General features: G+C 49.3%; 8 protein-coding genes across 8 annotated transcripts; 4 read left to right on the forward strand and 4 right to left on the reverse strand.

Annotated features, from left to right (window-relative positions):
- Window positions 1-254: 254 nt before the first annotated feature.
- On the reverse strand, window positions 255-2204 carry Asppvi_007651 (uncharacterized protein; the record flags this gene model as incomplete). Its single annotated transcript, XM_043303535.1, has 6 exons — window positions 255-1206; window positions 1261-1408; window positions 1486-1530; window positions 1620-1744; window positions 1793-2008; window positions 2068-2204. The coding sequence occupies 6 exons, from the start codon at window positions 2202-2204 to the stop codon at window positions 255-257; spliced, it is 1623 nt and encodes a 540-aa protein (XP_043159470.1).
- Window positions 2205-2511: 307 nt separating this feature from the next.
- Asppvi_007652 (putative DNA repair protein rad9) lies at window positions 2512-4192 on the forward strand (the record flags this gene model as incomplete). The annotated part of the gene is made up of 7 exons (XM_043303536.1): window positions 2512-2625; window positions 2688-2837; window positions 2888-3023; window positions 3097-3312; window positions 3369-3940; window positions 3994-4116; window positions 4166-4192. The coding sequence occupies 7 exons, from the start codon at window positions 2512-2514 to the stop codon at window positions 4190-4192; spliced, it is 1338 nt and encodes a 445-aa protein (XP_043159471.1).
- A 118-nt stretch (window positions 4193-4310) lies between these two features.
- Asppvi_007653 (RCC1 domain-containing protein) lies at window positions 4311-5447 on the reverse strand (the record flags this gene model as incomplete). The annotated part of the gene is made up of 1 exon (XM_043303537.1): window positions 4311-5447. The coding sequence occupies one exon, from the start codon at window positions 5445-5447 to the stop codon at window positions 4311-4313; it is 1137 nt and encodes a 378-aa protein (XP_043159472.1).
- Window positions 5448-6098: 651 nt separating this feature from the next.
- Window positions 6099-8303, reverse strand: Asppvi_007654 (putative MFS phosphate transporter; the record flags this gene model as incomplete). The annotated part of the gene is made up of 4 exons (XM_043303538.1): window positions 6099-7471; window positions 7536-7678; window positions 7740-7907; window positions 7987-8303. The coding sequence occupies 4 exons, from the start codon at window positions 8301-8303 to the stop codon at window positions 6099-6101; spliced, it is 2001 nt and encodes a 666-aa protein (XP_043159473.1).
- A 5305-nt stretch (window positions 8304-13608) lies between these two features.
- Window positions 13609-18212, forward strand: Asppvi_007655 (DNA-directed DNA polymerase alpha catalytic subunit POL1; the record flags this gene model as incomplete). Its single annotated transcript, XM_043303539.1, has 5 exons — window positions 13609-13995; window positions 14048-15766; window positions 15816-16373; window positions 16436-17176; window positions 17229-18212. 5 exons carry the CDS (start codon window positions 13609-13611, stop codon window positions 18210-18212), a joined length of 4389 nt encoding a protein of 1462 aa, XP_043159474.1.
- A 518-nt stretch (window positions 18213-18730) lies between these two features.
- Asppvi_007656 (putative thiamine biosynthesis protein (Thi-4)) lies at window positions 18731-20805 on the forward strand (the record flags this gene model as incomplete). The annotated part of the gene is made up of 9 exons (XM_043303540.1): window positions 18731-18783; window positions 18844-19025; window positions 19126-19208; window positions 19268-19812; window positions 19863-20013; window positions 20076-20141; window positions 20207-20315; window positions 20373-20588; window positions 20654-20805. 9 exons carry the CDS (start codon window positions 18731-18733, stop codon window positions 20803-20805), a joined length of 1557 nt encoding a protein of 518 aa, XP_043159475.1.
- A 1764-nt stretch (window positions 20806-22569) lies between these two features.
- Asppvi_007657 (DEAD-box ATP-dependent RNA helicase DBP2) lies at window positions 22570-25155 on the forward strand (the record flags this gene model as incomplete). Its single annotated transcript, XM_043303541.1, has 6 exons — window positions 22570-22622; window positions 22905-23065; window positions 23123-24091; window positions 24148-24255; window positions 24745-24873; window positions 24941-25155. 6 exons carry the CDS (start codon window positions 22570-22572, stop codon window positions 25153-25155), a joined length of 1635 nt encoding a protein of 544 aa, XP_043159476.1.
- Window positions 25156-25956: 801 nt separating this feature from the next.
- On the reverse strand, window positions 25957-27182 carry Asppvi_007658 (SGNH/GDSL hydrolase family protein; the record flags this gene model as incomplete). The annotated part of the gene is made up of 4 exons (XM_043303542.1): window positions 25957-26599; window positions 26652-26791; window positions 26872-27004; window positions 27070-27182. 4 exons carry the CDS (start codon window positions 27180-27182, stop codon window positions 25957-25959), a joined length of 1029 nt encoding a protein of 342 aa, XP_043159477.1.
- Window positions 27183-27595: the final 413 nt, after the last annotated feature.

A 27595-nucleotide genomic window follows, 5' to 3' on the forward strand; every position in this document is an offset into this window, starting at 1 on the left:
TCTCCGTGTCAAAAACCTAAGACATTCATAAATCATTGTAGTTCTAGACCATTCAACACATGAAGCCAAGCCAGATATATTGCTGTGTTTTGAAAGCTACAGAGTTAGGTTATTTAACAAAAAATATGAACCCCCAAGGAAACTCTAGCTCCAGAGCGGGCTCGCGGGTGTATTCTCGTCAATCAGTCTGACATCCCTTCCGTATCGGTCTCGCTGAATTCCTCTGCATCACACATGTCAGCAGCTAGCATCATCTATCGGGCTGAGAGCTGGCGCTTACCCTGTGCAAGACTGAAGTCAAAGGTCCCATCAAGATTATGTCTCAAAATATCGCGGATTAAGCCCTGTGCTTCCTCTGTGAGACGTGTTATTGAGTTCAAAATCGAGAGACTCATTCCTGTGTTACCGGGCCCCAATTGCGAAATGAAATCGAGTATACCCTGAGCCGTGAACTCGCTGAGCGCATGGATGGCCAGACTTCGTAGCTTTGGAAGGCATAAAAACGCATTCAGTACGTCATCATTGAAGAGATCACCTCCGATCCACAATTTCTCCAAATGGGGGAGATATGGAGTGAATGACAGTAGATGATCAGGTGTGAAATAATCGGAAATATCCTTGAGCTCGAGTTCCTGCAAGGTGTGTAGCTGGCAAATGGCTTGGACAAGCAACTCGTTATCTTCGGGAATCTCGGACCCTTCACCTCGAAGACTGAGACGTTGCAGGGAATCTTGAGACGCCAAAGCTCTGTGGAAGTCACGACCGCCAGCCATTGTGTACCCAGTCAGAGACAAACCCAGCAGCTTAATATCCTGGGCAACCAGAACACGAGCCAGTAGAAACGCGTCATCAACAAATCTTCTAAGCTCCAGGTGCCGCAGGACCTTGCAGCCACCAATCCAATCAGCAACTCGATTGACTGTGGAATAAAAGTCTTCGTTCCGTGCTGCTGGTATTGAATCGGTCAACACAAGCACCTCCAGCACTGGTGCCGCTGTTAATGAAGGCAACTCTGCAATTGCTTCAATCCCAAGGCTTGTCAATTTCAGCTCTTTTAATGATTTCAACTGCGTGCCTATAGCTCTTATCGAGCGTGGCCCTAAGTGACAAGAGCTCAGCATCTCGAAATACTCAAGGCTGTGAGGCTGGAGTCCGTGGAAAAACTCCTCAGCATCAGTCTCAGAATTTCGGCCTCGTTCGTCGATCCTGGGCAACTCAGTGAATATACTGCTTTGCCGCACACCAACACTGATATCTTACCATCTATATATCGTGATTTGCTTGAAATCGGGGCAGTGGGTTCGAATTTTGTCACCGGCATGGTCAGTTAGAGAAACTCCAGACCAGATAGTCAAATTCTGTAACAATGGGAGTTCTCCCAGCCACTCGGCCAACAGTGAAGGTTCGACTAGAAGTAGTCGAGACGTCAAACTTGCTTCTGGAATAGAGGCCCGTTTCGCTAGATATTTCGGACTTCCCACTTACTGTCGCATGACATTCCGCGTATCGAGGTAGTTCTTTTGATAATAGCTTTGATCTTCTTAGCTTTTAGAAGAACAACCATGAATGGGGTTGCATATCCAAGGGAGCTTGGATGGTGCATCCGGCAGGAGACTGACCAGTACCAATCTTGGATAAGATCCAATCATTGTCAGGCAGATTCCGCAGTGATCGAAGACGCTTATTTCCCTTGGGCTCATAGTCGTGAGACACAAGATCCCGAAGTTCCGGAGTAAAGAAGTCGCTACATCTTGTCAAATACAGTTCCCCCAAGTGACGCCGGGAAACATACTCTTTGATCTTCCCGGTGAACGAACTATGGCTGAGGAGATTCGATAAATCATTGAGATCCAAGTACCGAATGTAACTGTAATACGGAAGATAGGTTTGGTCAAGAGCAGAAAGCACAATAGAGCGCCACATAGACGCCCATTTTTGTCGAGTATACGTCGAGTCCAGGACGCCGAGTTCAGTCCCGCCGCCTCTAACAGGAGAGAGTTCGTGTGATCTGTATTCCCAGGGTCAGCAAATCTGTAGAGGAGAATAACGTAAGATATATGAACAAACTTATATATAGCGGTGACAGCTTGCTCAGTGAAACACTTCGCAGACACAGCACACTGGAACAGGCTGTTGAAGTCCTTCTCTTGTCCCAGGATCTCGACGATGAGGTAGATAATGTCACCAGGCAACGTCGAGGCCATACTCAAGGCGGATTTTCACCCGTCTCCGTCGAAACTCCAAATAATAACGCTGATCAGACGCAACATGCAAATAGATTGCTCAAAATGGAAGACTTGCCTGCTGTCGATGCTGCCCTGTGTTGCGGTCGAGGTAAGCCTTACTTCCAGGCACAGATTATGTAAGCTCGCGTCGTGACTTGGAGCGTTTGAACAAATCGATGAGGAGGAACGACAACGAAAAACATCCTTATTATGGGGTTTTCAGCAATAGGATGATGACATTTTGAGAACACTGGAATCTTGCGTCTTGATCCCTCTAAAGACGGACATGACATCGTTGTTTTTCTCACTCAACCCAGAGGCATTAGGGCGGGTGCACGATGCCCTTTTATGTCTGGCCAAATTCAGTGAGACTGTCTCTATAGAGGCTGAATCTGCTTTAGTGAGATCATACGGGACTATCTGAAGTTCAATGAGGGTCACAATAACTGACGAAAACCGTAGCTTCGACTAAGCGTCATCAACTCCAGCAAGACCGCCTATGCTGCATTCGTCCTCGACGGGGCAAGTTTCTTCACTACTTACTCATTCAGTCATAATGGCCAGAGCGAAAATATCCGCTCGGACAGATTCAGCTGCCAAATTTATCTCAAAGTGAGAATCGTCCAGAAACGAGCATTGAGTGGTGAGGCTGACTAAGAAAGGCTTTGCTGTCCATCTTCAAAGGGAGAACCGCTGGACGAGATAAGGACACAGCGGTCGAACGGTGTGAGTTTGAACTCAACGAAGATCTGGAGGAGACAGAATGTAGGCTCGTCATTAGAATGATCTGTGGACTGGGTGCGTCTTCCCAGCCTGTCTCTGTCACTCAGGGGTCCAAAGTACTCATCGAATGGCTTTCTTGACTCGGCAGGCGTCATTAGGACTTACAAACTCACTTATGAGCCGACTACCGCTCAGCATGCCATCTTCGACAGATCTAGCGCGACTAATAAGTGGAGCATTGAGCCCAGGTTTTTGAAGGAAATTACCGACCACTTTAGTCCGTCAGCAGAGCAACTGGATATCTACTCCGATGGTGGCAAGGCCATCTTTACGAGCTTTACAACGAAGATCACTGACGGGCAAGGTCTGCACCATTGAGTAGCTCTGTTGGTCAACTGAAACTGACTAGTTTGCTTGCAGAAATCCTCAAACAGCCAGTACACACTTCCGTGGCTATCGATAAAAGAGACTTTGAAGACTTTTCGGCTGAAGATGAACTTCATATTGCCATTACTCTGAAGGACTTCAAAGCGATTATAATCCATGCAGAGACAACAGGCGTGCAGATCACCGCTCGGTATACTCGCCCATGCAGACCACTGCAGCTTGCATATGACTTCGAGGGGGTCAGGACCGAATTCACCTTGATGACGACAGGCGAAGATGATAGTGGGGACTTCCCATCATCGCGAGCAGCCGTTCCCGAGCTGTCTGCAAGACAAACGCCAGCGCCTGTGCACGTCTCTCAAAACCATGCTGCCTCGAATACCGAACGGATGCCACCTCCTCGCAGTCGATCACTTCGGCCGCTGACTGGGACAACCAACCGCGTCAAAGAGACTAATGTTCAGAGTCAGCAGCCACCGCCACCATCAATTCGCTTTGACAGTCTGTTTGTACCAGCCGATGATGACGGGCAGTGGGATGTGCCGAATGAGGAGGACGAGACTATGGCTGAGGACACGCTTGGCTGGGACGCTACAGCTGATCAGGTAAGGGCTTCGAGGCCGTATTGTGGAGGGGAATCATTGATCGTGCTTTCCAGGAAACATTCAATGCAAGCCTTGGGCCTCGCTTGCGAGACACTGAACGCGTTCTGCCACATGACTCAAACCAGCAAGAGCCTCAGGAAGAAATGGGCATTCCTCCAACACAACGCATCTCACAGGTTGGTCAATGGCTCTTGTCAAAGGAAAGGACGAGCTAACAATCAGCAGGTTCGTGGTCTTGGCCTTTTCGATTAGATTGTTGATGTCCATTGCCGTCAATTTCAAAGTCCACCGGGTGGATCACACGGGATCCAGTCTGCAAGTTGACTCAACCAGTCATCACGTTTCCTGGCTTTCGCAAGTTGCAGGGTGATCATGACGTTATAATCCAGCTGGTTGCACAGCCTGCACCAATTCCGACAACCCTAAAGCCCTGAAGCATCTCAAGCGGAACTTGCTTGTACGTTCCATTCACGTTGCCTTGCGCGTCGATATCGGGGCCACAGTTGCCGTGTTCACCCCACCCAAATGCCGCAACAGTGTGCTCATCAAGAAGTGCGAGAACATGTTCACTTCCCACAGCCAGTTTCTGAGACCGAGGCAGATCCGGAGGAGGAAGCTGGCCTCGATCATTCCGTCCCCAGGCGGTGACAGAAAACTCGTTCTGATGTACATAGACACCATGCCAACTGGCTGCTATACCTCGGTAGTCTGTCAACGATTGGGATGCAGGAGCATCAGACAGGATATTCCACTTGTTATCGCATGAGCCAATAATGGCATATTCCCCCGCGGCCTTGTTGCCCGAAATTACTGTAAACTCGCGACCACATACTGCACCCTTGGCTTGGAAGGAAATTCCTTCCACTTTTATAGGACGCCAAACAATCTTCATGCTCCTGGCTGATTCTCCAAGTTGACCCTTCCTTGCTCCTCCCCAGCCATAAACCTCCCCATTCGACAACACCACAACCGTATGCCCCATACCACTGGCAATCGACACAATTTTTGTCCCTTGAGGAGGAAAATCAGGGATCCTTGTCGGCTCAATGGCCTTCGTGCACCCCTGTCCAAGTCCTAGCTCTCCCTTCGATCCGGAACCAATCGCAAATATACTGTCCGCCTCACCAGACGGGTCCTCAGATCCAGCAACCAGGAACGTCCCCTCCCAGGTCGCCGACAAGTGCTTGAACGTCCTATAGAAAGTACCATCATCTCCACTATTGACAATCACCCGCTTGAACATCTGCAGCGACGCAGTTGCGGGGTTGTGTCCGCATCTGCCATCCTCGTTACAGCCGGCGGCATATACCGATCCGTCTTGATACAAGATGAGGGTATGATTTCCCCCGGCAACGATACGGGAGATATTCTTCGCCTGGGTGCCATTTCCCTCCTCAGAAGGTGTCTGATCTCCTTCAAATAGGCATCTAGTAGGGACAGAGACGTCTTCATCATGTCCGATGCCCAGTTGGCCCGATCCGTTCGAGCCAAATGCAAAGAGCGGCATGCTAGATGGCTTTAATTTGACCGGCAGTGGCTGAGTATCGCATTCGCATAAGTGTCTGATTGGCGACAGTATTCTAGAACCTTGGCCGATGCAGAAGTGTTGAAGTCCAGACTACGATTGGTATACTCCAAAGTGTAAACAGCAATTAAACCCACCGCCTCCTTGAGCGCCTACTATTAACGCACTAGTCCTTCTTATTGACTGGCAGAATTCATCGAATAATGGAGTAGAGCACGTATTTCCCTTCTGGAAGTCATGTATGATTGAAGATTCCGCAAGTTTACTGCGCGACGATCGTCACTACTCTAGAACAAGACCGACCAGAGAATCGATCACTAGAATATACGTATCATGAAGTGAGAAGAGTCGCTAGAAGTTCAATGCCCAAGTGGGTTTCTAGACGGGAATTTAGATCTATTCAGAGTTGATAACCAGTTCAGTGGTCTAGACATTGAACCGGAAAAGGGTATGAGAACATTAATCCAACAGTGCCAAGCGACAATCACGCGATAGGGTATGTATGAGTTGAAGCAAACAAAAAGTCTCCGCCCCTGGAACAGGAAATAGAGAAGAGAGATCCTTCCCAAAAAGAAAGTAAATGAAATATACAAGCTGAATTATTTTCAGAGAAGTGAAATTTGTGGTGGCGTTCTAATGCTGTGACTTCTCATTGAAAGAATCAGTCGAGTCACCCTCTTGTGCAGCAGGGGGCAGGGCGAAGTTATCTGACTTGGTGGGCTTGTCTTCCATACCACGGAACATGGGGCTGGTCCGGTGGAAGTAAGAGTGGACATGGCCCTCAAGCAGAGACTCGTCAGTGTCGAACGCGAGATCCTCTCCCTTTTCGTTCTCAGAGCCCTTGCGGGCCATGGCTGCCTCCCACTCGGCACGGAATTCCTCGACCTTCTGCTTGTAGTCGAGTTCGGCATCGTAGTACTTGCCCTTTCCGCGAAGGCGCTCCCAGACGGACAAGTGCTTGGAATGAACAGCAGGACCATGGTACTCGTGTTCACGACCAGAGCGGATGAAAGCCCAGCGACGCTCCTGCTCCTTCAGGTCAAGACCAGTGGTATCGGGAAGGAAAAGCCAAGTCAGGACCACACCTGCCAGACCGAACCAAGGTACAACGTAGAACTTGGTCTGGGTGTCGATATAGTTATACAGAACCGATGCCAACAGAGCACCCAGCTTACCGGCGGCGGCAGACAGGCCGTGAGCTGTGGCACGAATTGGAGTAGGGAAAACTTCCGCAGCAACCAAAAAGGTGACCGAGTTGGGACCGAACTGGTTGAAGAAGGAGCTCAGGAAGTACATGGCTTGGAAAGCCTTGATGTGCGCCGGCGATGAGTAATATTTGAAATGGAAAGCGGGAACGATGAAGAGGATAAAATCCATCATGAAACCGACGATTTGCATCCATTTGCGCCCATAGAGCTTGTTGTCGATAAGGAAGGAGGCAAGGTAGTAACCCACCAGCGACACACCGACGTTGACCAGATTCCAGAGCCAGGTCGGCATAATCGATGTAGAATGGGGGCTGATCACAGAGATGAACTCACTCTGGAAGAGCTTGTTACCGTAGAAGAAGACGTCGTTGGCGAACCATCCACCAGCGGTAGCCAAGATACGGAAACCAAAGTGAGAGAAGGCCAGCTTCAAAGAGGTCACATCATAGCCAGTAACCGAGGCCTTCTTCTTAGCGGCCGCGAGCTGCTTGCTAGCCGCCTTCATGTGGTAGGTACGGTAGTAGACGAGCCACAGGGTGCCAACAGCAGGGATAGCGAAAGAAATACGGTAAGTCCACTGCGCGGCGACGCTGGAGTAGGGAGGATTGCCGCTTCCATGATGGAAGCAGAGCAGTAAGATAATGAGGATGACCTGGTTGAAGAACTGACCCCAACCCTGCATCAAGAAAGCGCTAGTGACCTTGCGACCACGGTGCAGACGATCCTCCTTGGTGGAAACTTTTCCAGAGCCAACGGCATTTTCCATACCGCTGGTGGCAGTCATTGGGTATTCTCCACCTGTTGTTGCAGGTCAGACAACATGCACCCGGAAGAAGAAGACCAAGAGAATAGGAAAACTTACCAACACCAACACCGTAGATGAACAGAGACCAAGCATAGCAGATTACCCAGCCATTCTGGTTGACACCCCAGGCGGCGACAAGCATGACCAGACCGAGAAGCATAATAGTGGCATCTTGAATAAGACCCCAGCGACGGCCAATCCTAATAGCCCAATTAGCACAACTTTCCACCCAAGAATATCACGAGTGTAGAGATATCTCACCAGTCACCGAGAACTCCGACCAGAATCTGACCAACAATGATACCGACAATTTCCAGGTAATCAACGGCGTTGATCCATTGAGCGTTGCAAATCTTGTGGTCTTTCCAGCACGACTTGAAAGCGGCTTGGAAGAGCGGCTTGACGTTTCCGATCGAAAAGAGCACATAACTAATCGCACAAGACACCCAGCTGTTAGCATTGACCCTTCCCCGCAGATCGGTCTGCTTTGACGAGGCGGAACACTTACCCTTCCAGACCAAGACCAGCACCAGGAAGTACCATGTTCCGGAAATAGTAAGCGACAGGGGACAGAGGGTCCTTCTTGGTCATATCCCAGATGCCCTTGAGCTCACGCTTGGCTTCCTTGGCATCGTAGGAACCAACGAACCTGATCTTCTTGAGCAGGGGAAGATCAGCCCAGTAGACACCATCCGGAGTATAGCTGTCATCCGGACGAATGAGAGCATCGAAGGCGCCCTTCTCATGAACATCCATGTCCTCCAAAGGGTCATGGGTTCCCGTCATATCGGGCCCATGAGGAGCACGTGGGCCAAAGTCAGCCATCCTTTCGTCGAGTTGCTGAAGGATAAGAGATCCGAGAGCCTGACGGAGAGCTTAGCCTTCACGACAAGAAATGTGGCAGACGCTTAAAACGTCCTTGAAGGACTAAAGGAGATTGCAAGGCGTTGCACAATGCAAGCCAAGTCGAACGGGCTTGATGAATCTTATATGCGGACCGCTGATGGAAGGGAAAAAAATTCTCAGCGAAAGGCAGATGACGGCCAGCACGAGAGATCGCCTCCGACACATGCGCAATTCCCGCTTTGTGATAAGTCGACGAAAGGTCTGGGCAGATCCAGAGTAGTGGCGGGTTCCACGGCAGCCAGCACTCGAAGTCGAGAGGCAATCAACCATCAGACAACTCCATAGCGCCCCAAGCTAGAAAGAGGGACCACTCCGGCCACGAAAGTTTGTTAGAACGGCCGAACTACTACTAATCTTGGCTGGAGGGTCCCTCCGGCGAGGGCCATTGGGATTGGCTGCCTCTCTCTTTACTGTCCGAATTCATACCATAATTGGTCGAAAATTCCACAGAAGGATTTTTTATTCTTTTTATTTTTTCCGAGTTTAACAATAACTCCAATAACTCTGTAAGCTAAATTGAAAGTTAGCGGCTGAACCGGGTTTGCCTGATGGATCGGAAAGCGGGACGAKATACTAGGCGACCAGCCTCCGCTGGCCAATCATCGATGCACGTGGTGGCAGAATGTCCTCTGAAAACCCAGCTCGGCCTTCACCGCCTTCTAGAAGCATTTTTCTGGTCCTTGTACTGACCAATCAAACAGTTCAATGCCACATTTTCTCTTTGCCCCACAACCGGACAGAAACGCCGCTTGCAGAGGATGAGAGCGGTCACGCCAGTCAGTAACCGTGGACTACATCAATAAGGACATTACGGATATTGACCGCAATTAATATCCTGAGACATGGATTACGGAGTAAGTAGATATCTACTAGGTAGTGCCGGTATGGTCAAATATTGACAGGAATCGATGTCAACTTCGACGTCAGTCGGGATCGAAATATTTTTTAAAAAAAACTTCATCCTTGTCTAAGTTACGTCGGTCTGACGATTGGTGTTACACTGGACGAGAAGTAACCAAGTCAGTACCTCGAATATGGCTAGTTGGCTTATGGTCGGGGAGTGCGGAGAGTATCAAAGGTAGTGATACACACGATTTCCATTGCCCTCCAGCTCCACTTGCTTCTGTCTGTGTATCACAATTATTATAAATAATAATTCATTCGGTATAACTTTGTGCTGAGACTGCCTCGTGGTCAAATGTCCATCCCTCGCATGAGTCGCATGCCGGAATCCAACTAAGGTAACCAAAAAGCGCTTAACGCGGAGACGACAGCTAGTGGAATCTTGGCATCTGGACATCAAATCGGCCTTCTTCATCAACCAGTGAGCTTCGCTCTTTCAAACACGTTCCTGCCAGTCACCTGTAAAAGGGCAAGGTGCCTCGTGTGAGATGCCCATTTCCTGCATCTGCGCTAATAGCAGCCAGTTCACAATGATGGTATGTTCAACGTTGTAGGATTGTTTGCTATGTCATTATCCTGCCTTTCTTCATCATTTGATTTCAATTATTGATACTGGTGTTCTGTAGGTCGTTTGTCATGCCTTGAGATTATCCGTGATGTCGCAAGTACATCACTATGCGTTCAGGTTGGAGGTAAACTGGGAGCTTTTACATTGCAAGGCTGTCAGCTCAGATCATCGAGCATTTTAGCCCATGATCAGACCTCGAACCAACATGCATGATTTAATAATATTCGATTAATGCGCCACATGAAACATAGTTCCCATCCAGCAGAATGTTTCGTCAAGTCCCACTCGCGACTGCAATACCTGCCCACCTCTCGCGCACGCAAGAGGATTGAGCCCAGGGAGCTTCTGGTCGAAACCACTGCTTCTATTTTGCATGAGTCGAAGACAACTGGCACGATGCAAGCGAGGTTTCCTTGGCCATGCTCCGTGTGTCCTCAGTCCACGGTAGAACATTTGAAGATTCAATGCTAATAATAATAAATGTCGATCGTCATTCGTGCTCAGCCATACTCTGGATTCTTACGTATCAGAAATGCTTAGCAATGCTTAGCAGTCGTTACCTTTATTCGCTTGTTGCTCGTGTGACATCGTAAGAGCAGTCCTCACGCAGACCCCTTTCCTTGAACGGAGTCGCCGGCCACTCGGCAGGAGATATCGACTTCGTGTGCCTCAGGTGGCCGAGGCCACAAGTTGAATAACTCCAGTTTCTATGGGCGAAGTGAGTGGCCGTGTTCGCTCCGTGGAGATTCCGTTCTCATTCTCTGAATGCACTATGAAGGAAGGCGCACCGGGCGCTGCATCTGCTGGTGATTGGTCGATGCTGCGAGCTCAATGTCCCTCGACTCACAAGGAACGTCTTCTAGTCTCCTCTGAGTTCTGATCCTTCTTCTGCCGTCCATATGGATTTCGAGGATTTCGATTCTCAAACTAAGCTTGTACTAATAATTTGTTTCCGCGATATCCGGCGGCGACAACAGCCACTGTGTCACATCCGTGTACACAAGGCTTGGCTCACATCCTGATTCGGCCTCGGGGGTTGAGGTAGTGAGATCGCGTCAGATTCAGATCTTGCGATCCGCAGTTCGCAGCCTCTTTTCTTAGACGTGGATGGACCTGGCGCCACCATGCTTGATGCATATGCACATTTGGCTTCTAGGGCGCTTTCTAGAAGGTCAACGGTGCCGCCAGGCTTAGTCTAGCCACCAGAGGGAGGACTGGTCCGACTGGAGTCAGTTGGTTACGTCAAAAAGCTCCTGACATAGAAAACGTGGTGCAATATGACTTTCTTATTGGTTCGGATCCGGATAGACTATCTAGGTCACACCTGGCCTAGCTTAAGGTATCTCTTCTCTGCCCATCCAGTATTCAAATGTAGATGCTGCTTGTGTGCCTACTTTTCCTTGAAGTCTTTACCATCTCTATCTGCGAAAGCGGAGGAATGGACCAGAAGTGAATGCCTTTCTATTGCTAGCATGGATTCATTGACTATTCCATGTGCATGGCAGTCAAATGGTTGATCGTTCAGCCGATGTGATAACAGAGAGGGTCGCCATGTTTCTTTCTCTGCAGCATGTCGTGTTCTGCTACTTGAGGATATCACTCTGTGCGCCTTTCGGACAGCCGAAATGAGCTTCTAAATGTTTAGACGTCCACTTGTCGATCAGAGGCTACCGTCGGGAGATGACCACTTCGCTCATTGACCGATTGACGTTCCTGTTATGATCTGTTGATGGCGAAAACTGTCATACTTGGTCGACCTCTGTCAATCCATGCGTATGTCTATACGTCTATGACTTGTAACCCAACAGGAAAGCAAGGCGGTGATCATTCTCGAGGCTTTATTCACAGTCGGCTCCTACACGCTCGCGAGTCACAGTCTGTCGAAGTCAAGGTGATTACAGCCCAAGATGAGCCACAGCTTCACCCTTCGTATCGATCTCTCTGATAACTTGGACATTACTGGCCAAACTCGAAGATCTGGATTTGCGACCCGTTTTCCCTTTGACTATCTGTCGTCCTTAACATTATCCTGCGACTATTACTGATGCTGACTTCCATCCTCTGTCCGTCCTGCAGCAATGACGCTGTCGTCTCGTTTGTACTTGCAAAGAAAAGACCACTCACATACATGGACTTCCCGCTCGACGCACCGATCAACAGTGCATGGCGTAAGAGAGACCTGAGAGGACCTTTCTTTCGAAGTCCAGCCCTTAGCACGAAAGTAGCCTCATGTCACAGCCGTGACTGAGGAGTTAGAACGTGACACCCTGATATCAAGCTGACTGGAATTGATGCTTGACCACGGGCTTATTTTCAAAGATGTCCTGCTGATGCATTTCCAGTCTCAACATACTTGATCATCGTTTCTTCGGGAACTTTGTTCTACGAGAACCTCTCCGACTTTTGCTATCTCATTTTCCCGAATGAATATTCAGCCCCGTGTCCTCCCAGGGTATTGGCGTGATATCAAGCTGACACACTCAAGTGCCAAACTTGCCTGATGGCTCTGTATTTCGATCACCAAACCTTAGTTCTATACTGTGAACACCTGAGATCCTGTTTCGCTGGGTCTGGATAGTCCTTCAGGCACGCGTTCCATCTCACCTTGCCTCGCGTGGCGGCATCTGGAGATCTTTTCAACTCTGCGTCGCAATCTCCAGCAAGCGGGGCTCCATGCCTGTCTGTCTTCGCTGTTGTTCGGTTTGAGGTATTTATCTAAACTTGAAACAACCTCCGCAGAGCTGGCCGTCGAGCACACGTCTAGTTTTAGGATGGATAGGTCCTGTAGTTTTTCATTATACTGGGACTGAACGTTATCATCGGGCATAGAACACAAGTTTGTGTCAATCAACGCTAAGAATTTTGAGCGATCTCCCCGAGCATGAGGTTTAGAATGCTTACTATGAAGAACTTATGAAAACGTGCCGACTTCTGGTTATAAACTATACCTGGTACATATCATTTCGAGCCACTCTCGTATTATTTCAGGATTGTCGTCCTGCAATGGAGCCTCAGGCAACTACGTGAGCGCTATGACCCTGTAACTATGGATAGCGGGCAGTACCCGGCCTTTATCTCATGCAGCTCGGACTAGGGTAGGCCCTGGTTAAACTGATCAGATACCTTCTCATGCTGGTCTGTTTTCAACCAGAAGCTGATAGTGGGCTGGGGAATCCCACAAACATTGAGAGGGTGATATGATCTCTGACATTCTCTTGGGAGAGGGCCTCAGCTCTCTTGTTCTTGGGGAGAGAGTTTAGCAACATTGATCTATCGCGCCCTTGGGCAGGGATTGATTATTAGGTTATCATCTAATCAGTTGGTAGTAACTTCCCTGCCCGTGATTGATGAGGCGTATGCCCGAAAAGCAGAGAGTAGTTGTCGGGCTTTTGTAGAGCGATCTCCGTGTCGCAAAGTCTGAAAGTTAAGTATCATTCGAAATCTGGCCTTCGCACCCTTGGTCTTTCAGGATCTACAACTCGATCAGGTCGATTGTTTTCATTTGGGGATCCTCCTCTTGGTGGGAGACCTATTAGACCAGCCCACTTTAGCCAAATGGGGATTGGTGGAGGCGCGTCCAAACCGCGTTCCCAACGCGTCGTCATTTCCTTACGCGATAGCCCGCATGGACTGCCATCCCTTCCCCAGTCCATACTATTCAAGATTCAATTACTGGACAATTGCAAAACCCAGTCACCACCAGCAAAGTTATTGATGATCATCGCTCGATAGGTCAACCGAGATCATCGCGCCATGTCTGCCGCACGCGCGAAGTTGGCAGAGCTGCGAGCTCTTCGTGCAGCAGGAAAGAAACGTCTATCGACATACGAGATTGAAGAACAAGACGACATCTACGAAGAGGTCGATGACGAAGGTTACAAGAAAATTATCCGTAACCGGCTGGATCAGGATGATTTCGTGGTCGACGACAACGGTGAAGGATACGCGGATGATGGTCGGGAAGTATGGAACGAACGAGTAGCCGACTACAACAGCGAAAGCGACGATGACGAGTTACCCGAGCGCAGCAAAGCCGCCAAAAGGAAGCGCGAAGAGGAGAAGCAGAGAAAAGAGAAGATCAACAATGGTATCTCAAAATACTTCAACACTGGACCTGCTGCGTCTGCTCCGAAGCCGAAAGTGAGTGTTATTTACTTTGCACGATGACTGGCGTCAGTTCTAATAGAAATAGCCGGTTGCCACGGCAGAAGATGAAGCTTTCATGGCCGATCTCCTCGGAGAAGTCGATACCAATGTCGTTGCGAACCATATTCCTACACAAAATGTGATCAAGTCGGAAACTCGACGCAAAGTCCGCATTCTTTCGCCTCCGTTAGCCTCGAAGCCACGCAATGAGAGGATCAGCAGAAAGGACGAGAACAGCGAGCCGGTCTCGCCTGTTAACCAAGCACTGGACCTCGAGTTCGAAGACGACGATGGACCCCTCCCTACAATGGATGACGGCGACGTGGCCATGAGTGATCCTATGCCATCCTCCCCCATCAGCAAAGTAKTTGAGAGGAAGTCGAATGTCAACGTAAAGAAGGAAGAATCTGATGAAGAGGACAACGATCTCATGGAGATTGCTCCAGCAACAGGACAAAGTGAAGCCAAAATGACAAGCGTTAACATGGCTGGAAGCCGTCCGCCTCCGAAGATAAAGAAGGAGAATTATACAACTCCTGCCAACTCTTCTCCCGCGAAAGCACCTGTGGACGTTCTGAACGCTTCTTGGAACGACGTCCGGAGTAAACTGAACGTTCTTAGCAGTCCAGCAACGGAATCACGGACTTTCGGTAAGCTTCGCGCACAGGATGTGATCGAAGAAGACGGAAGTTTGCGCATGTTTTGGCTCGACTATACGGAGGTCAACGGCAGCCTATGCTTATTTGGTAAGGTGAAGAACAAGCACACCGGTTCTCATGTCAGCGCTTTCGTCAAAATCGACAATATCCTCCGAAAGCTTTTTTTCCTTCCTCGCGAGTACAGACATAAGCATGGTCGACTGACCAATGAGGAGGTGGATATGAAAGATGTCTATGAAGAGGTTGACGAGATGATGTCCAGGCTCAAAGTCGGGATGCATAAGATCAAACCGTGCACACGCAAGTACGCATTTGAATTGCCCGATATTCCCAAGGAAGCAGAGTACTTGAAGTTGCTCTACCCATACGACAAGCCGACATTACCGATGGAAACCAAGGGCGAAACGTTCTCTCATGTCTTCGGAACCAATACCTCTCTCTTCGAGCAGTTCGTGCTTTGGAAAAACATCATGGGTCCATGTTGGCTCAAGATTGAGGATGCCGATTTTACAGCTGTCAACAATGCGTCATGGTGCAAGTTCGAGTGCCAGGTTGCTAGACCTGCTTCCATTACACCTGTGCCTGACACGGAGAATTTGGAGCCGCCGCCCCTTACACTCATGAGTCTTGCTTTCAGGACTCAACTCAATGTAAAGGAGAACAAGCAAGAAATTTTGGTGGCAAGTGCACGCGTTTACGAAAACATCTCGCTCACGGACACTACTCCTCCCGAAAAGCTCCCTTGCAAGACTTTTACTGTCATGCGACCAGTTGGCTCTTCGTATCCACTTCATTTCGAGGCTGAGACGCGCAAGCAACGAGGCACTTTCATGCTGGAAAAGAGCGAACAATTTCTGCTGAGCAAATTCCTGGCATTGTTCGAAAAAATGGATCCTGATGTCCTTATGGGACATCAACTACAAGAAGTCGACCTCAGCATTCTGTTGAGTCGCTTGAAAGAAAAGAAGACCCCCGGGTGGCATCGCATTGGACGTCTAAAGCGTGGCGAGTGGCCCAAGAGCTTCAACAAAGGCGGAGGATTCTTCGCTGAAAGGCACTTGATCGCTGGAAGATTAATGTGCGATGTAGCGAATGACATGGGAAAGGTGAGCTTTTCGTGGTAATAGCTCGAGGATTATATGTTAACATCACCAGTCTCTCATGATGAAATGTCAATCGTGGAGCTTAACTGAAATGTGCGAACTCTACCTTGGAGACGGCAATACACGGCAGGAACTGGATACTGAGGCGGCATTGAAGACTTGGGCTACCTCCAAGGAAGGTCTCATGAACTTTGTAAACCACTGCGATGCGGACACCTATTTTATTGCTGCCCTCGTGTTGCGGCTGCAAATGTTGTCACTCACCAAAGTTCTCACAAACATTGCTGGCAATTCATGGGCTCGAACCCTCAGTGGTACTCGCGCTGAGCGTAACGAGTACATCTTGCTGCATGAGTTTCACCGAAACAAATACATCTGCCCTGACAAATACTCATCAAAGCTACAGAAGGCGGAAGAGAATAATCAGGATGGCGACGATGATGATGCCGGTGACAAGAAGAAGAAGGACAAATACAAAGGAGGTCTTGTCTTCGAGCCCGAAAAGGGCCTCTATGACAAGTTTGTCTTGGTCATGGACTTCAACAGTTTGTACCCAAGTATCATCCAAGAGTACAATATCTGCTTCACGACCGTGGACCGGACCGCCACGGTAAGCACTCAACAGTTGTCTTGACAATCCCTCCTCGCAGCCCCCACTAACGTGATTTGCAGGCTGAAAATGAGAACGAAGAAAAAGTACCCGAAGTTCCTTCCTCAGATCAAGAGCAGGGTATTCTTCCTAAACTCATTGCCACGCTTGTTGGTCGCCGTCGCGAAGTAAAAAAATTGATGAAAGACAAGCGCGCAACACCTGACCAGCTTGCGCTGTGGGACACCAAACAATTGGCCTTTAAGCTGACCGCTAACTCTATGTATGGATGTTTGGGTTATACGCAGAGTCGTTTCTATGCTCGTCCTCTGGCCATGCTCACAACTTTCAAGGGTCGTGAGATTCTGAGGAGCACCAAGGAGCTGGCAGAATCGAAGCAGCTCCGCGTCATCTATGGTGATACCGACTCTGTTATGATTAACACCAATATGGACACTATCAGTGATGCACTCAAGGTCGGCGAGGAGTTCAAGAAATCTGTCAACGAACGATACCGGCTCCTGGAGATAGATATCGACAACATCTTCCGTCGCCTGTTACTGCACGCTAAAAAGAAGTATGCGGCTGTCAACATGACTGAGGTGGACGGAAAGTTTGTGGATAAGCTCGAGGTCAAGGGTTTGGATATGAAGCGTCGTGAATACTGTGCCCTATCGAAGGAAGTATCTCAGAAACTTCTTAATGAAATTCTCTCTGGTGAGGACCAAGAGCTAGTTCTCAATCGGGTCCACGACTACCTTCGAGACTTGGCCGACAAAATGCGTGGGTATCAAATTCCAGTCCAGAAATACGTGATATACACGGTAAGCTTCCAGCCCCTGACGATCTCGTTTCCATTGCTAATGCTCTCCACAGAAACTGTCGAAACGGCCAGAAGAATACCCCAACAAAGAGACGATGCCTCCCGCACAAGTTGCGCTGCGTGAGCTCGCCCGTGGCAAGACAATTCGACCCAACGATGTTATTTCATACATCGTGACGAACGGAGACTCGGAGACCTCATCGCTACCACCAGCTAAGCGGTCGTATACCCTTCATGATGTCATGAAGTCCGATAACAATCTCAAACCCGACATCGAATTTTACCTCCTCAAGCAGATTTTCCCCCCCATTGAGCGTCTTTGTGCGCCTATTCCGGGGACTGATGCAGTTCGGCTAGCTGAGTGTCTGGGTCTGGATGTACGCAAGTATCAGATCAATACGTCCAGTGGAAGCAACCAGCAGAACGCGGATATCTTTCCGTTGGAGTCCCAGATTCCAGACTCTGTGCGTTTCGAGAATGCTGCTCGGCTTACGCTGACTTGTCGATCTTGCAAAGAGAAGTCTATCTTTGAGGGACTCGTGGCATCGACTCACATGTGTACTGCCAACGGCATTGTCTGCCCTAACCAAGCATGTCAAAAACCTTTCACTGTGCTGACCATAATTGCGCAATTGGAGAGCCAGATTCGTGCTCAAACATCAAAGTACTACGACGGCTGGCTGGTTTGTGATGACTCTGCATGTGGCAACCGAACTCGCCAAATGAGCGTCTATGGGCACCGGTGCCTGGGGCCTCGTGGCCGAGCCGAGGGCTGCCTTGGACGTATGACGTATGAGTACTCGGAGAAGCAGATGTACAACCAATTGCTTTACTTTGCCGGTCTTTGGGATGTGGACAAGGCTAAAGCCAATGCTCAGAAGGAGGCCAGCGGCGAAAGGAAAGACAGCATCGCGGCGCTGGTCGAATTCAATCGCACTCGTTTCGGCACCATCAAGGGTGTGGTGGATGGCTATCTGAAGAAGTGCGGCCGACAATGGGTTGAAATGGATGCCCTTTTCCGGTTCATGCTTCCATGAACAGTTTTCTGTCGTGCGATCTTTGACTGGGATTATTGGATTTTGTATATACGGGGACATTTGGATGGTTTGGGCTCTTGTCTGTGTCATTGTGGATAGCGTAATGATTTCTCTGTTTGTGTGATGACTGATAGCATTCCTTTGCTTACCATATGCATGAAAGGTATTTTGTAATGTGCAAAAGAATTGAAGTCAATGAGTCCATAGTACGTGGTGAGTCTCTCACTTAAGACTGGTTCCATTTGTATGGTTATCAAGTTCCCTCGCTACAGTTCATCTACAAAACTACGTACTTCTGTTTTAGGGTGCTCTATCTTATCGGCCTCTTATCGAGGAAGCCCCGCAATGGAAATTTCCCCACTGATGCGCGGTGGACTTGCTGTTGGCACTCGGCACTTCTCTCATCTTAGTGCCGTGCATTCTAACATGCCCAATCATTCTCAGACAAACTCGTTGGGATCAATTATCTTCATCGGCCGTCCTGAATCGATCAGCTTGGAGATATTGCCACCCCTATCATGTCCGTCAAGCGGGTTCTAATCATCGCCGGCTCGGACAGCTCAGGCGGCGCGTATGTCATCGTTTCCTAAGAAAGGATGTAAATATCCGACTAACGCTATGAATGAATCAGCGGATTAGAAGCTGATCAGAGGGTTCTCGCTGCTCATGGTGTTTATGCTCTGACAGCAACGACGGGTTTAACCGCCCAGAACACCTTGGGGGTGCAAGACATTTTTATCGTCCCTGCACAGTTTGTGAAGAAGCAGATTAATGCTGGGTTGGAGGATGTGGGAGCAGACGTTGTCAAATTAGGTATGAGTATTATGCATCAAGATTGATTCCTTTGTTACTGTCGCCTGCCTTTCCGAAGTCTACCCGTCTGTCCGGGCAATTGCAGCTAATTGAGACGCAGGAATGCTCTCCTCTGAGGGGACCATTGATGTCATCGCTGAGGCTTTGACTTCGCATCAAATCCCCTCTGTGGTTTTGGATCCGGTAATTCTATTAAGTTGAATTGTTCGAAGTAAAATATCTGAGATTGAATGCATAAACAGGTTATGATCTCTACGAGCGGGTCTCAATTGTTACCCGAAGCAGCTGTTCAAAGTCTGCGCACAAAGCTACTGCCCCTGACGACCATACTCACTCCGAACATCCCTGAGGCAATGCTCTTACTAAAAGATGCCGGACTGGACGTACAAGAACCGAAGAACCTCTCTGAGCTCACTCAGCTCGCCAAGCAAGTTCGTGCTCTGGGTCCCAAGGCTGTCCTTTTGAAAGGCGGCCATCTACCTCTTACAGCAGCCCACGAGGCGGCGCAGAACCCAAAAGATGCGTCAACAGTGATCGATATTCTGTATGACGGAGAGAACGTCACTCTTTTCGAGACTGAATTCCTCGTGTCCAAGAACACTCACGGCACGGGCTGCTCTCTGGCGTCAGCCATTGCAGCCAATCTGGCCCTTGGGAAGGATATGAAACGAGCAGTTCACAGTGCTGTCCGATTTGTCGAAGCGGGAATCAAGACGAGTGTCGATATGGGCAAGGGAAGTGGTCCAATCAACCACTTTCACTCCGTGTATTCCTTGCCTTTCGCACCGTAGGTCCTGCTATTCTAGTTCCCTGACCCTTGTGACTAACTCACCTCAGCGATCGTTTCCTGGAGTATGCTCTTGCCCGACCTGATGTCCGTCCAATCTGGAAGAAGTTTACCGAGCATGAGTTTGTTCACGGCCTGGGCAGCGGCAAGCTCCCTGTGGAACGGTTTAAGCAATACCTGGTGCAAGACTATCTGTACTTGGTGAGAAGCTCCTGATACTTTTGCCAGCCATCCGAGGATTGCTGACTTGGTGGTCGCTTCAGGTCCATTTCGCCCGTAGCAACTCGCTGGCTGCTTATAAAGCAAAGTCCATGGCGTCTATTGCTGCGGTTAGTTAGCACTAAGAAACTGTTTTCATTGAAAGGGTCGGCACTGATGTGACAAAAAATTTTAGTCTGCCAAGATCGTACTACATATTGAGCGGGAAACGGCGTTGCACTTGGACTACTGTGCGTCCTTTGGCTTGTCCAAGGCAGAAATGGAGAGTTATCCTGAAAGCCTTGGTAAGTATTCAAGCTTTCAGATGCTTCCTGCCTGATTGCTGCTGACCCTCAATCTAGCCTGTACGGCGTACAGCCGCTACATTCTCGACGTAGGACAATCGGAGGACTGGCTCGCACTGCAGATGGCTCTTGCGCCCTGTCTCATCGGTTACGGAGCCATTGCTAAGCGACTGTACACTGAGAAAGAGACTCTTCGAGAGGGCAATCGCTACTGGCAGTGGATTGAGAATTATGTTGCCGAAGACTACACGGAGGCTGTCCGATTAGGATCTGGTAAGGATACAGTTCTTTTCTTCCGCGATGTACCTAAGCATAGGTTGCTGACAACAGTGTTATAGAACTACTGGAGACACACATGCGGCAGGTCTCCCCCAGTCGTATGGAGGAACTGATCAAGATCTTCATCCGCGCGACGGAATTGGAAATCAGCTTCTGGGATATGGGATTGGGCGACCACCCACAAGCGCATATCACATCATTGAGCAGGTAGCAAATCCTATATCGAGTTGACTATTAGACTGTAGAATATACAATGGCAAGGTTAGATATTAATTCACTTCAGAGAATAATCACAGGAGCTATAAACCTCAGAAGAATAAACAATACGGCATCCATGAGAACTGCCTGGGCATCTATTTCAGCATGGTTTAACCGTCTCATGCTCCTGTTCACATATGTGATCACCACGACTGAGCAGGAGGTCTCTGGTGCCAATGGCTGGTAACACCCACATGACCTCTGGTTAATGGGATCATCCTTTGCCTGGATAATCAGATCATATATATGGCGGCCCCAACTCCAGCAGCCTCTGGAAACCTCCAGGCGCAGACAACGATCAACTAGGATATTATTCTTACATTTCAGCTTCTCTTCTATCCGGGCTGTCTATCCTCCCATCACTGGAACAACATGTTTCCTGCCTGCCTCATATCACGCGTAATACGCCAACAGAGATAATCGAAGAATGAAGGCTGCTTGCATCACCAAAGACTTCCAGAGATTTAAATGACATTGGACTCATGGGCCTCTAGCTACGATAAATACAACATATGTTATTTTTGACAGTGGTGCTAGAAGCTTTGAAACAAGACTACACAGAAATTGCCTCCGAACTATTACGTTGCGGGTTGCCAATGCAGCACCAAGGTTATGCTTTAGAGGCAATAAAGCATACGTCAAAGAACACGCTCAACATCTTCCTGCAAAATAAATGGGACATCAACGAGCCTATAAGCGAGCTGAAGCCTCCAGCGCTTGAGTAAGTTGCTGTACCTCGCAATCTTAGTCGCTCATTCACCATTGTCCCTACTATGCTATTGAAGACGATGAGACGACCATCTAGCTTCTAAACCATGGAGCAGACCCAAACTGACGATGTTCAATTTACCTCGCGCCATTCTTATGCCATTGACCGTGCTCCGCGCTTCATGCCATCAAGCTTCTGCTAGACCGCGGAGGACATGTCCGCAAGGGTCAACTACTCCATCATGCTATTGACCAACAGGATGTCGTTGATGTGCTAGCCATGCTTCTTGAAAGGAGTGAGGCGTTGAACTCGAATATGTACGAGACTCATTATTTTTCATGGGGACTATATTACTTCATGGGCCTTGGCACCGCTCTACACAAAGCAGCAGATCTAGGCAAGATAGATGCAGTGGACTATCTGATTAGCCAAGGGGCAGATACCAGCATCAAGGACACAATAAGTTGGACTGCATGACTGCATTGGACTGTGCGACAATATCCGGTCAGAAGAAATTATTGAGCTCCTCCAATCATAAACGGAAAAATGCCACTCCTGATTCTAGGTACTCGTTACCGGGGTTTGCGAAGTAGCTTTGCTAAAGCAAGCGGAAATTGTAGCATTAGCCAAGATCTTTGTGATGATGACCCAAGGTAACACGGAGGCGTATCTCTCACGTGATAGCGTGGCAAAAAAGGCGGTAAAGGAAAAGTCTAGCCCACGCTAACCACAGCAGGAAAGTCCCTTATTCGCCGCTTCCTCTTCCTTTTGAATCGCTCATTTCCACTTTTTCTTGCCGCTGAGATCTTTTTTCTTCCCTCCTCGCCCATCTCTCTCTCTCTCTCTCTTTTTATCCCCTTACCTCTCTCTTTTTCATCTGAATCGGAGACTATTCTGTCTTCATCTCTCTCTCAGTAGTCTTGTTACCTACTTTAGGTACTTCACAGTCTACTTCTTGTGACTTCCCGTCGTTTTCAGTTTCTCATCAAAATAACACAAAACTACGCCATGTCTTCTTACGGTGGCGGTTATCAGCGCGAGTCGCGCGGCGATTCTTATCGGTAAGTTTCATCATTTTTGAGACAGAAATCTCTCAGATTCCGGAGATATCGCAAGTGATGCGTTGTTGAAATGTATCGCCTTGGCCTGGGTTGAGTACTACGTGCTGTGAATCTCTCTCCCTCGCCTGTGGCCAACTCAACGTTGCTATGCTAGCGTTCTGCACAATAATAGCCTGCAACACATCGTACCTAGTCGGGCATCGATTATGGCTTGAGTTATCTCTGGAAATCTTGATATTTCACACATCTGTCATCAGTGCAATAACTAACAAATGCATACAGCTCTAGAGGTGGTCACGGTGGCGGTTATCAAAATGGCAACGGCTACTCTGGCGGTGGTGGCTACGGCGGTGGCTATGGCGGTGGCTATGGTCGCGGTGGAGGAGCCGCTGGTGGTGACCGCATGTCGAACCTGGGCGCTGGCTTGAAGAAGCAAGACTGGGGTAAGTTGATTAACTTGGATTCCCGTTCTGACTTTGGTGCTGACTTGCTATCACTAGATTTGGACACTCTCCCCAAGTTCGAAAAGTCATTCTATAAGGAGCATCCCGATGTTTCCGCTCGCTCTGAGCGCGAGGTTGACGAATTCCGCAAGAAGCACGAGATGACTGTGCAGGGACGCAACGTGCCTCGTCCCGTCGAGAATTTCGACGAGGCCGGGTTCCCCCAATACGTCCTGAGTGAGGTCAAGGCTCAAGGCTTCGAGCGTCCCACTGCCATCCAGTCTCAGGGTTGGCCTATGGCGCTTTCTGGTCGCGATGTCGTCGGTATCGCCGAGACTGGTTCCGGAAAGACTCTCACCTACTGTCTCCCTGCTATTGTTCACATCAACGCTCAGCCTCTCCTCGCTCCTGGCGATGGTCCCATTGTCCTCATCCTCGCTCCTACTCGTGAGCTTGCTGTTCAGATCCAGACCGAAATTAGCAAGTTCGGAAAGTCCTCCCGGATTCGCAACACTTGCGTCTATGGTGGTGTTCCCAAGGGTCCTCAGATCCGTGATCTGAGCCGCGGTGTCGAAGTCTGCATTGCAACCCCTGGCCGTCTGATCGACATGCTGGAAGCTGGCCGGACCAACCTCCGCCGTGTCACTTACCTCGTTCTTGACGAAGCTGATCGCATGCTGGACATGGGTTTCGAACCTCAAATTCGCAAGATCATTTCTCAGATTCGTCCTGACAGACAGACCTGCATGTGGTCCGCCACTTGGCCCAAGGAAGTCCGCCAGCTCGCTACTGACTTCCTGAACGACTACATCCAGGTGAACATCGGTTCCATGGACTTGTCTGCTAACCACCGAATTACTCAAATTGTCGAGGTCGTTTCCGACTTTGAGAAGCGCGACAAAATGATCAAGCACCTCGAGAAAATCATGGAAAACCGTAGCAACAAGTGTCTCATTTTCACCGGCACTAAGCGCATTGCTGATGAGATCACTCGCTTCCTCCGCCAGGACGGATGGCCCGCACTTTGTAAGTCTTCTAAATCATTCCTCATTTCCCAGTGCTCTTGCTAACAACGAGCCCAGCTATCCACGGCGACAAGCAGCAACAAGAAAGAGATTGGGTCTTGAACGAATTCAAGGCGGGCAAGAGCCCAATCATGGTGGCCACTGATGTGGCTTCCCGTGGTATTGGTATGATTGAATCGCAACTTTCCCCCCTCCCCTCCCTATTCTCCTCCCTAAGCACCCTCACCCACATTGACGTCGTGTGACAATGGCACGGTGCTTGACTCTCTTCTAAAAGAGACCATGTTGGTATAACATGGCTCGTCCAGGCTTTGTCGGGTCTCTTGAAAATGGTGCTCATACCATGAGGACCTTGGACTTACAGTGCAGTGTAGCAGATTGATTCGTACTCTCTGTTCTGAGTTTTCCATCTCTATTCTTGAACCTTGCTGGTCGAGAGATGGGTTTTCTCTCCCTTCGACTTGTTGAAGCTGCATTCCAAGGTTACTCTAGGACCGCGATCTTGTGCCAGGCGATGGACTCTGCTCACAAACGGATTTCGACCACAGAGTCCGTGAGAGAGTGATGCATCAAGTCTCACATGACTCAAAAGGGCGCCTAGGCCTCGTTGCTATTTGACTAATGCTCTGTTTGCTAACCTAAATCTGTTTTAAGATGTTCGCGACATCACTCATGTGCTGAACTATGACTATCCCAACAACTCGGAGGACTACATTCACCGTATTGGTCGAACTGGTCGTGCTGGTGCGAAGGGAACTGCCATTACCTTCTTCACCACTGAAAGTAAGTTTTTCTTTACGACCGCATGTTTCACTAATTGTCATGACTAACAACTTTTTTTTCAATGCAGACTCTAAGCAGGCTCGTGACTTGGTTACTATCCTCACTGAGGCCAAGCAGCAGATTGACCCCCGTCTCGCTGAGATGGTTCGCTACAGCGGTGGCGGCGGCCACGGTCGCGGCGGTTACGGCCGCTGGGGTGGTGGCCGCGGTGGTGGTCGTGGTCGTGGTGGTAGCTATACCGCTTCGAACGCTGCCCCTCTTGGCAACGCTCGCCATTGGTAAACTGACTGATCTTGACCTCGACGTCCAGTCTCGTCGTTGAGCTTGTAACCCATCGTCACCGGTAGACTTTGCTTTTTCATGGTTCCCTCGGGGTTTTTCTTCGTAATTCGGTACGGAAGGCGTTTTTCGATGACACGATAGACCTTGTTCCTTTATCAAGTTATGGTTTTGCTTTTACAAACGCTCGCTGTCGAGCTTTGAAATCGGCCGCAGAGGCTCGCCGCTGCTGGAATTGTCTAATTTTGCAGATCCTATTCATGCATCTTAATTCTGATCTCAAAAGTTGTTAACTTAGGGCCATTCGCTCGTTCAATGGTCTTAGTGCAATTAGTTTGCATTCGCATCAATATTCAATGTTTTTTAGTGACTAAGTTGCAGAGGAACAATCGTCCTTGTTCTCCACAGTAAAATGCTCTGTGTCCATTAAGACCTATGCATATCATATCTGTACTTTGCTGGGTGTTGCCAACCGGAGTTGACTATCCTTGTCCTTATTCAGTGCACTCCTGCGGATAATATGAATGGTAATATGCAGGAGCCACTATTTTCAGGGCATATTAACAAGCTTCAAACATTGCATGTAGTTCAGTTTGAGCCTGTACTCGTCTTGCCAGTATGAGTGATCCATCGATGCATCCAAGAGTGAGCCCAGTAATGTGGGCTATAGAGGGCCTACAACTCATATTCTCTTCAACCAGCGACTTCTGAAAAATCAAGTCTTCTCCAAGAGTACAATTCGTACCCATATCACGGCATCAACTCTAAGAATCTTCTACGAATCATCCACCAAAAGCCGACAAATCACCTCGACCACGCCTTCAACTGCTCCTCTAGAATCTCCGCGAGTTTCTTATGGACATGGCTCGTCAGATGACCTGAGTTGAACCAAAAGTACGTATCCAGCGGCGTAGGACACCCATACGCCTGGTAATCCGTCTCGATGTCCGGCTGGTCGTACCCCGCGCAGAAATTCGTCGTGTTGACGATGCCATACCGCGCCGGGTGGTCCATCATGTTGCTGAGCGCTGTACGGGCGTCGAAGACGTGGACAGTGGTGTCGGCGTGGGCTCTTTCGAAGCTTTGCGCGTGCTCGGCCAACGCGTCGTTGAACCAGGTTATTTGGGTTCCGTTGGGGGAGGGATCGCTCCGTGCTTGATTAGCTGGAGTGCGGTCCAGAGGGGCCAGGTTCATGAAGAGATAGGAGCGATAGCCTAGGTCGTATAGGGTCTGGATGGAGGCGAAGAGCGTTGTCATCATGCGGTTGTAGAAAGTGGGGAAGTGTACAGCGTACTTGGCGGAGTCGCTGATGTCGTTGATGCCGATCCAGATGGCGACGAGGGTGCAGGATGGGTGGATGATGTTCTTGAGCACGGGGTGGCCGTATTGCTCGTACTGTGTCACTTGGTTGACGAGGGAGACGGTGTAGTTGTGGTGTAGGGACGTGCTGTGGAAGAGTTAAGATGAGCGGCGCGAAGCCTTGCATAAGGGCCACATACTATTCAACGGAGATGTCTGCTCCAGCAAAGGCAAAGTCCCAGAGCTGCTTCTTACAGCTCAGTGGTGAGGTCGATCCTTTCTTGACGCTGCAGTTTGTTAGGAACTCGACCCAGTTGGGGCCTCCCTCGGCCGTGGCGGTCTAGCAGGAGCGTGACACTGTCAGCGATCATGGTATCTTTGGCAGCCAGGAGACTTCGCAAGCGCTGCGGAGGAGCGAACCTGGTTCTGAACAATCTTGTTCGTCAGAAGCGTCTGCCTATCGTATGCGAAGTTCAGTTGGTCGCCGATGAAGCTGTAGTTCTGATGGCCATTTGTTCCTTGGACGTATGTATATGAGTCTCCAAAGGCGAGTCTGCGGGATGTGCGTCAGTGACAGTCTTCTTCAAAGGTACAGGCGTAGGATTATAAAGAACCGACAGATGTCTGGTGGCATCCCAGTCAAACGCGTCCTTGCAACTCAGCTGCGCAGGAAGCGCTGCTGCCACAGAGGCGATGGCGGTGAGAGCCAGATTCCTTGCTACAGCAATCATGTTCGCCGCAATTGTCTCCCGTCACATCAAAGTGAAATATTTGAGGTCTTTTGATCTGATGAATATGCCATTTCAGAGACCGGTTTACCCCAGACCAGGATTGACACCTTGATATCAATGTCCTCAACCCCGCAAATATCGATTGCATATGCGGGAAAATAGTCCATGTTCCCGTAGCTCGACGGACGATATTTCTCCGGAGTCAATCGATGGTATTGGATGGCAGGTGCAGATAGTTTGGTCTATGTCCAAAAAGCCAGGAGCTTATCCCATTCCTGGCGTCTTCAAGTCAATCTCTGGGGAGGCAGGGATCGATGCGGGTTTATATCCCAGCTATCTGTCGCCTCTGGTGACGAATACACGAATATATATTTTGGTATAACGTTGCCTATTTTCGCGCGGATTGACCCAGT

Source organism: Aspergillus pseudoviridinutans (genome assembly GCF_018340605.1).
Source record: "Aspergillus pseudoviridinutans IFM 55266 DNA, scaffold_5, whole genome shotgun sequence".
Classification (NCBI taxonomy): Eukaryota; Fungi; Ascomycota; class Eurotiomycetes; order Eurotiales; family Aspergillaceae; genus Aspergillus; species Aspergillus pseudoviridinutans.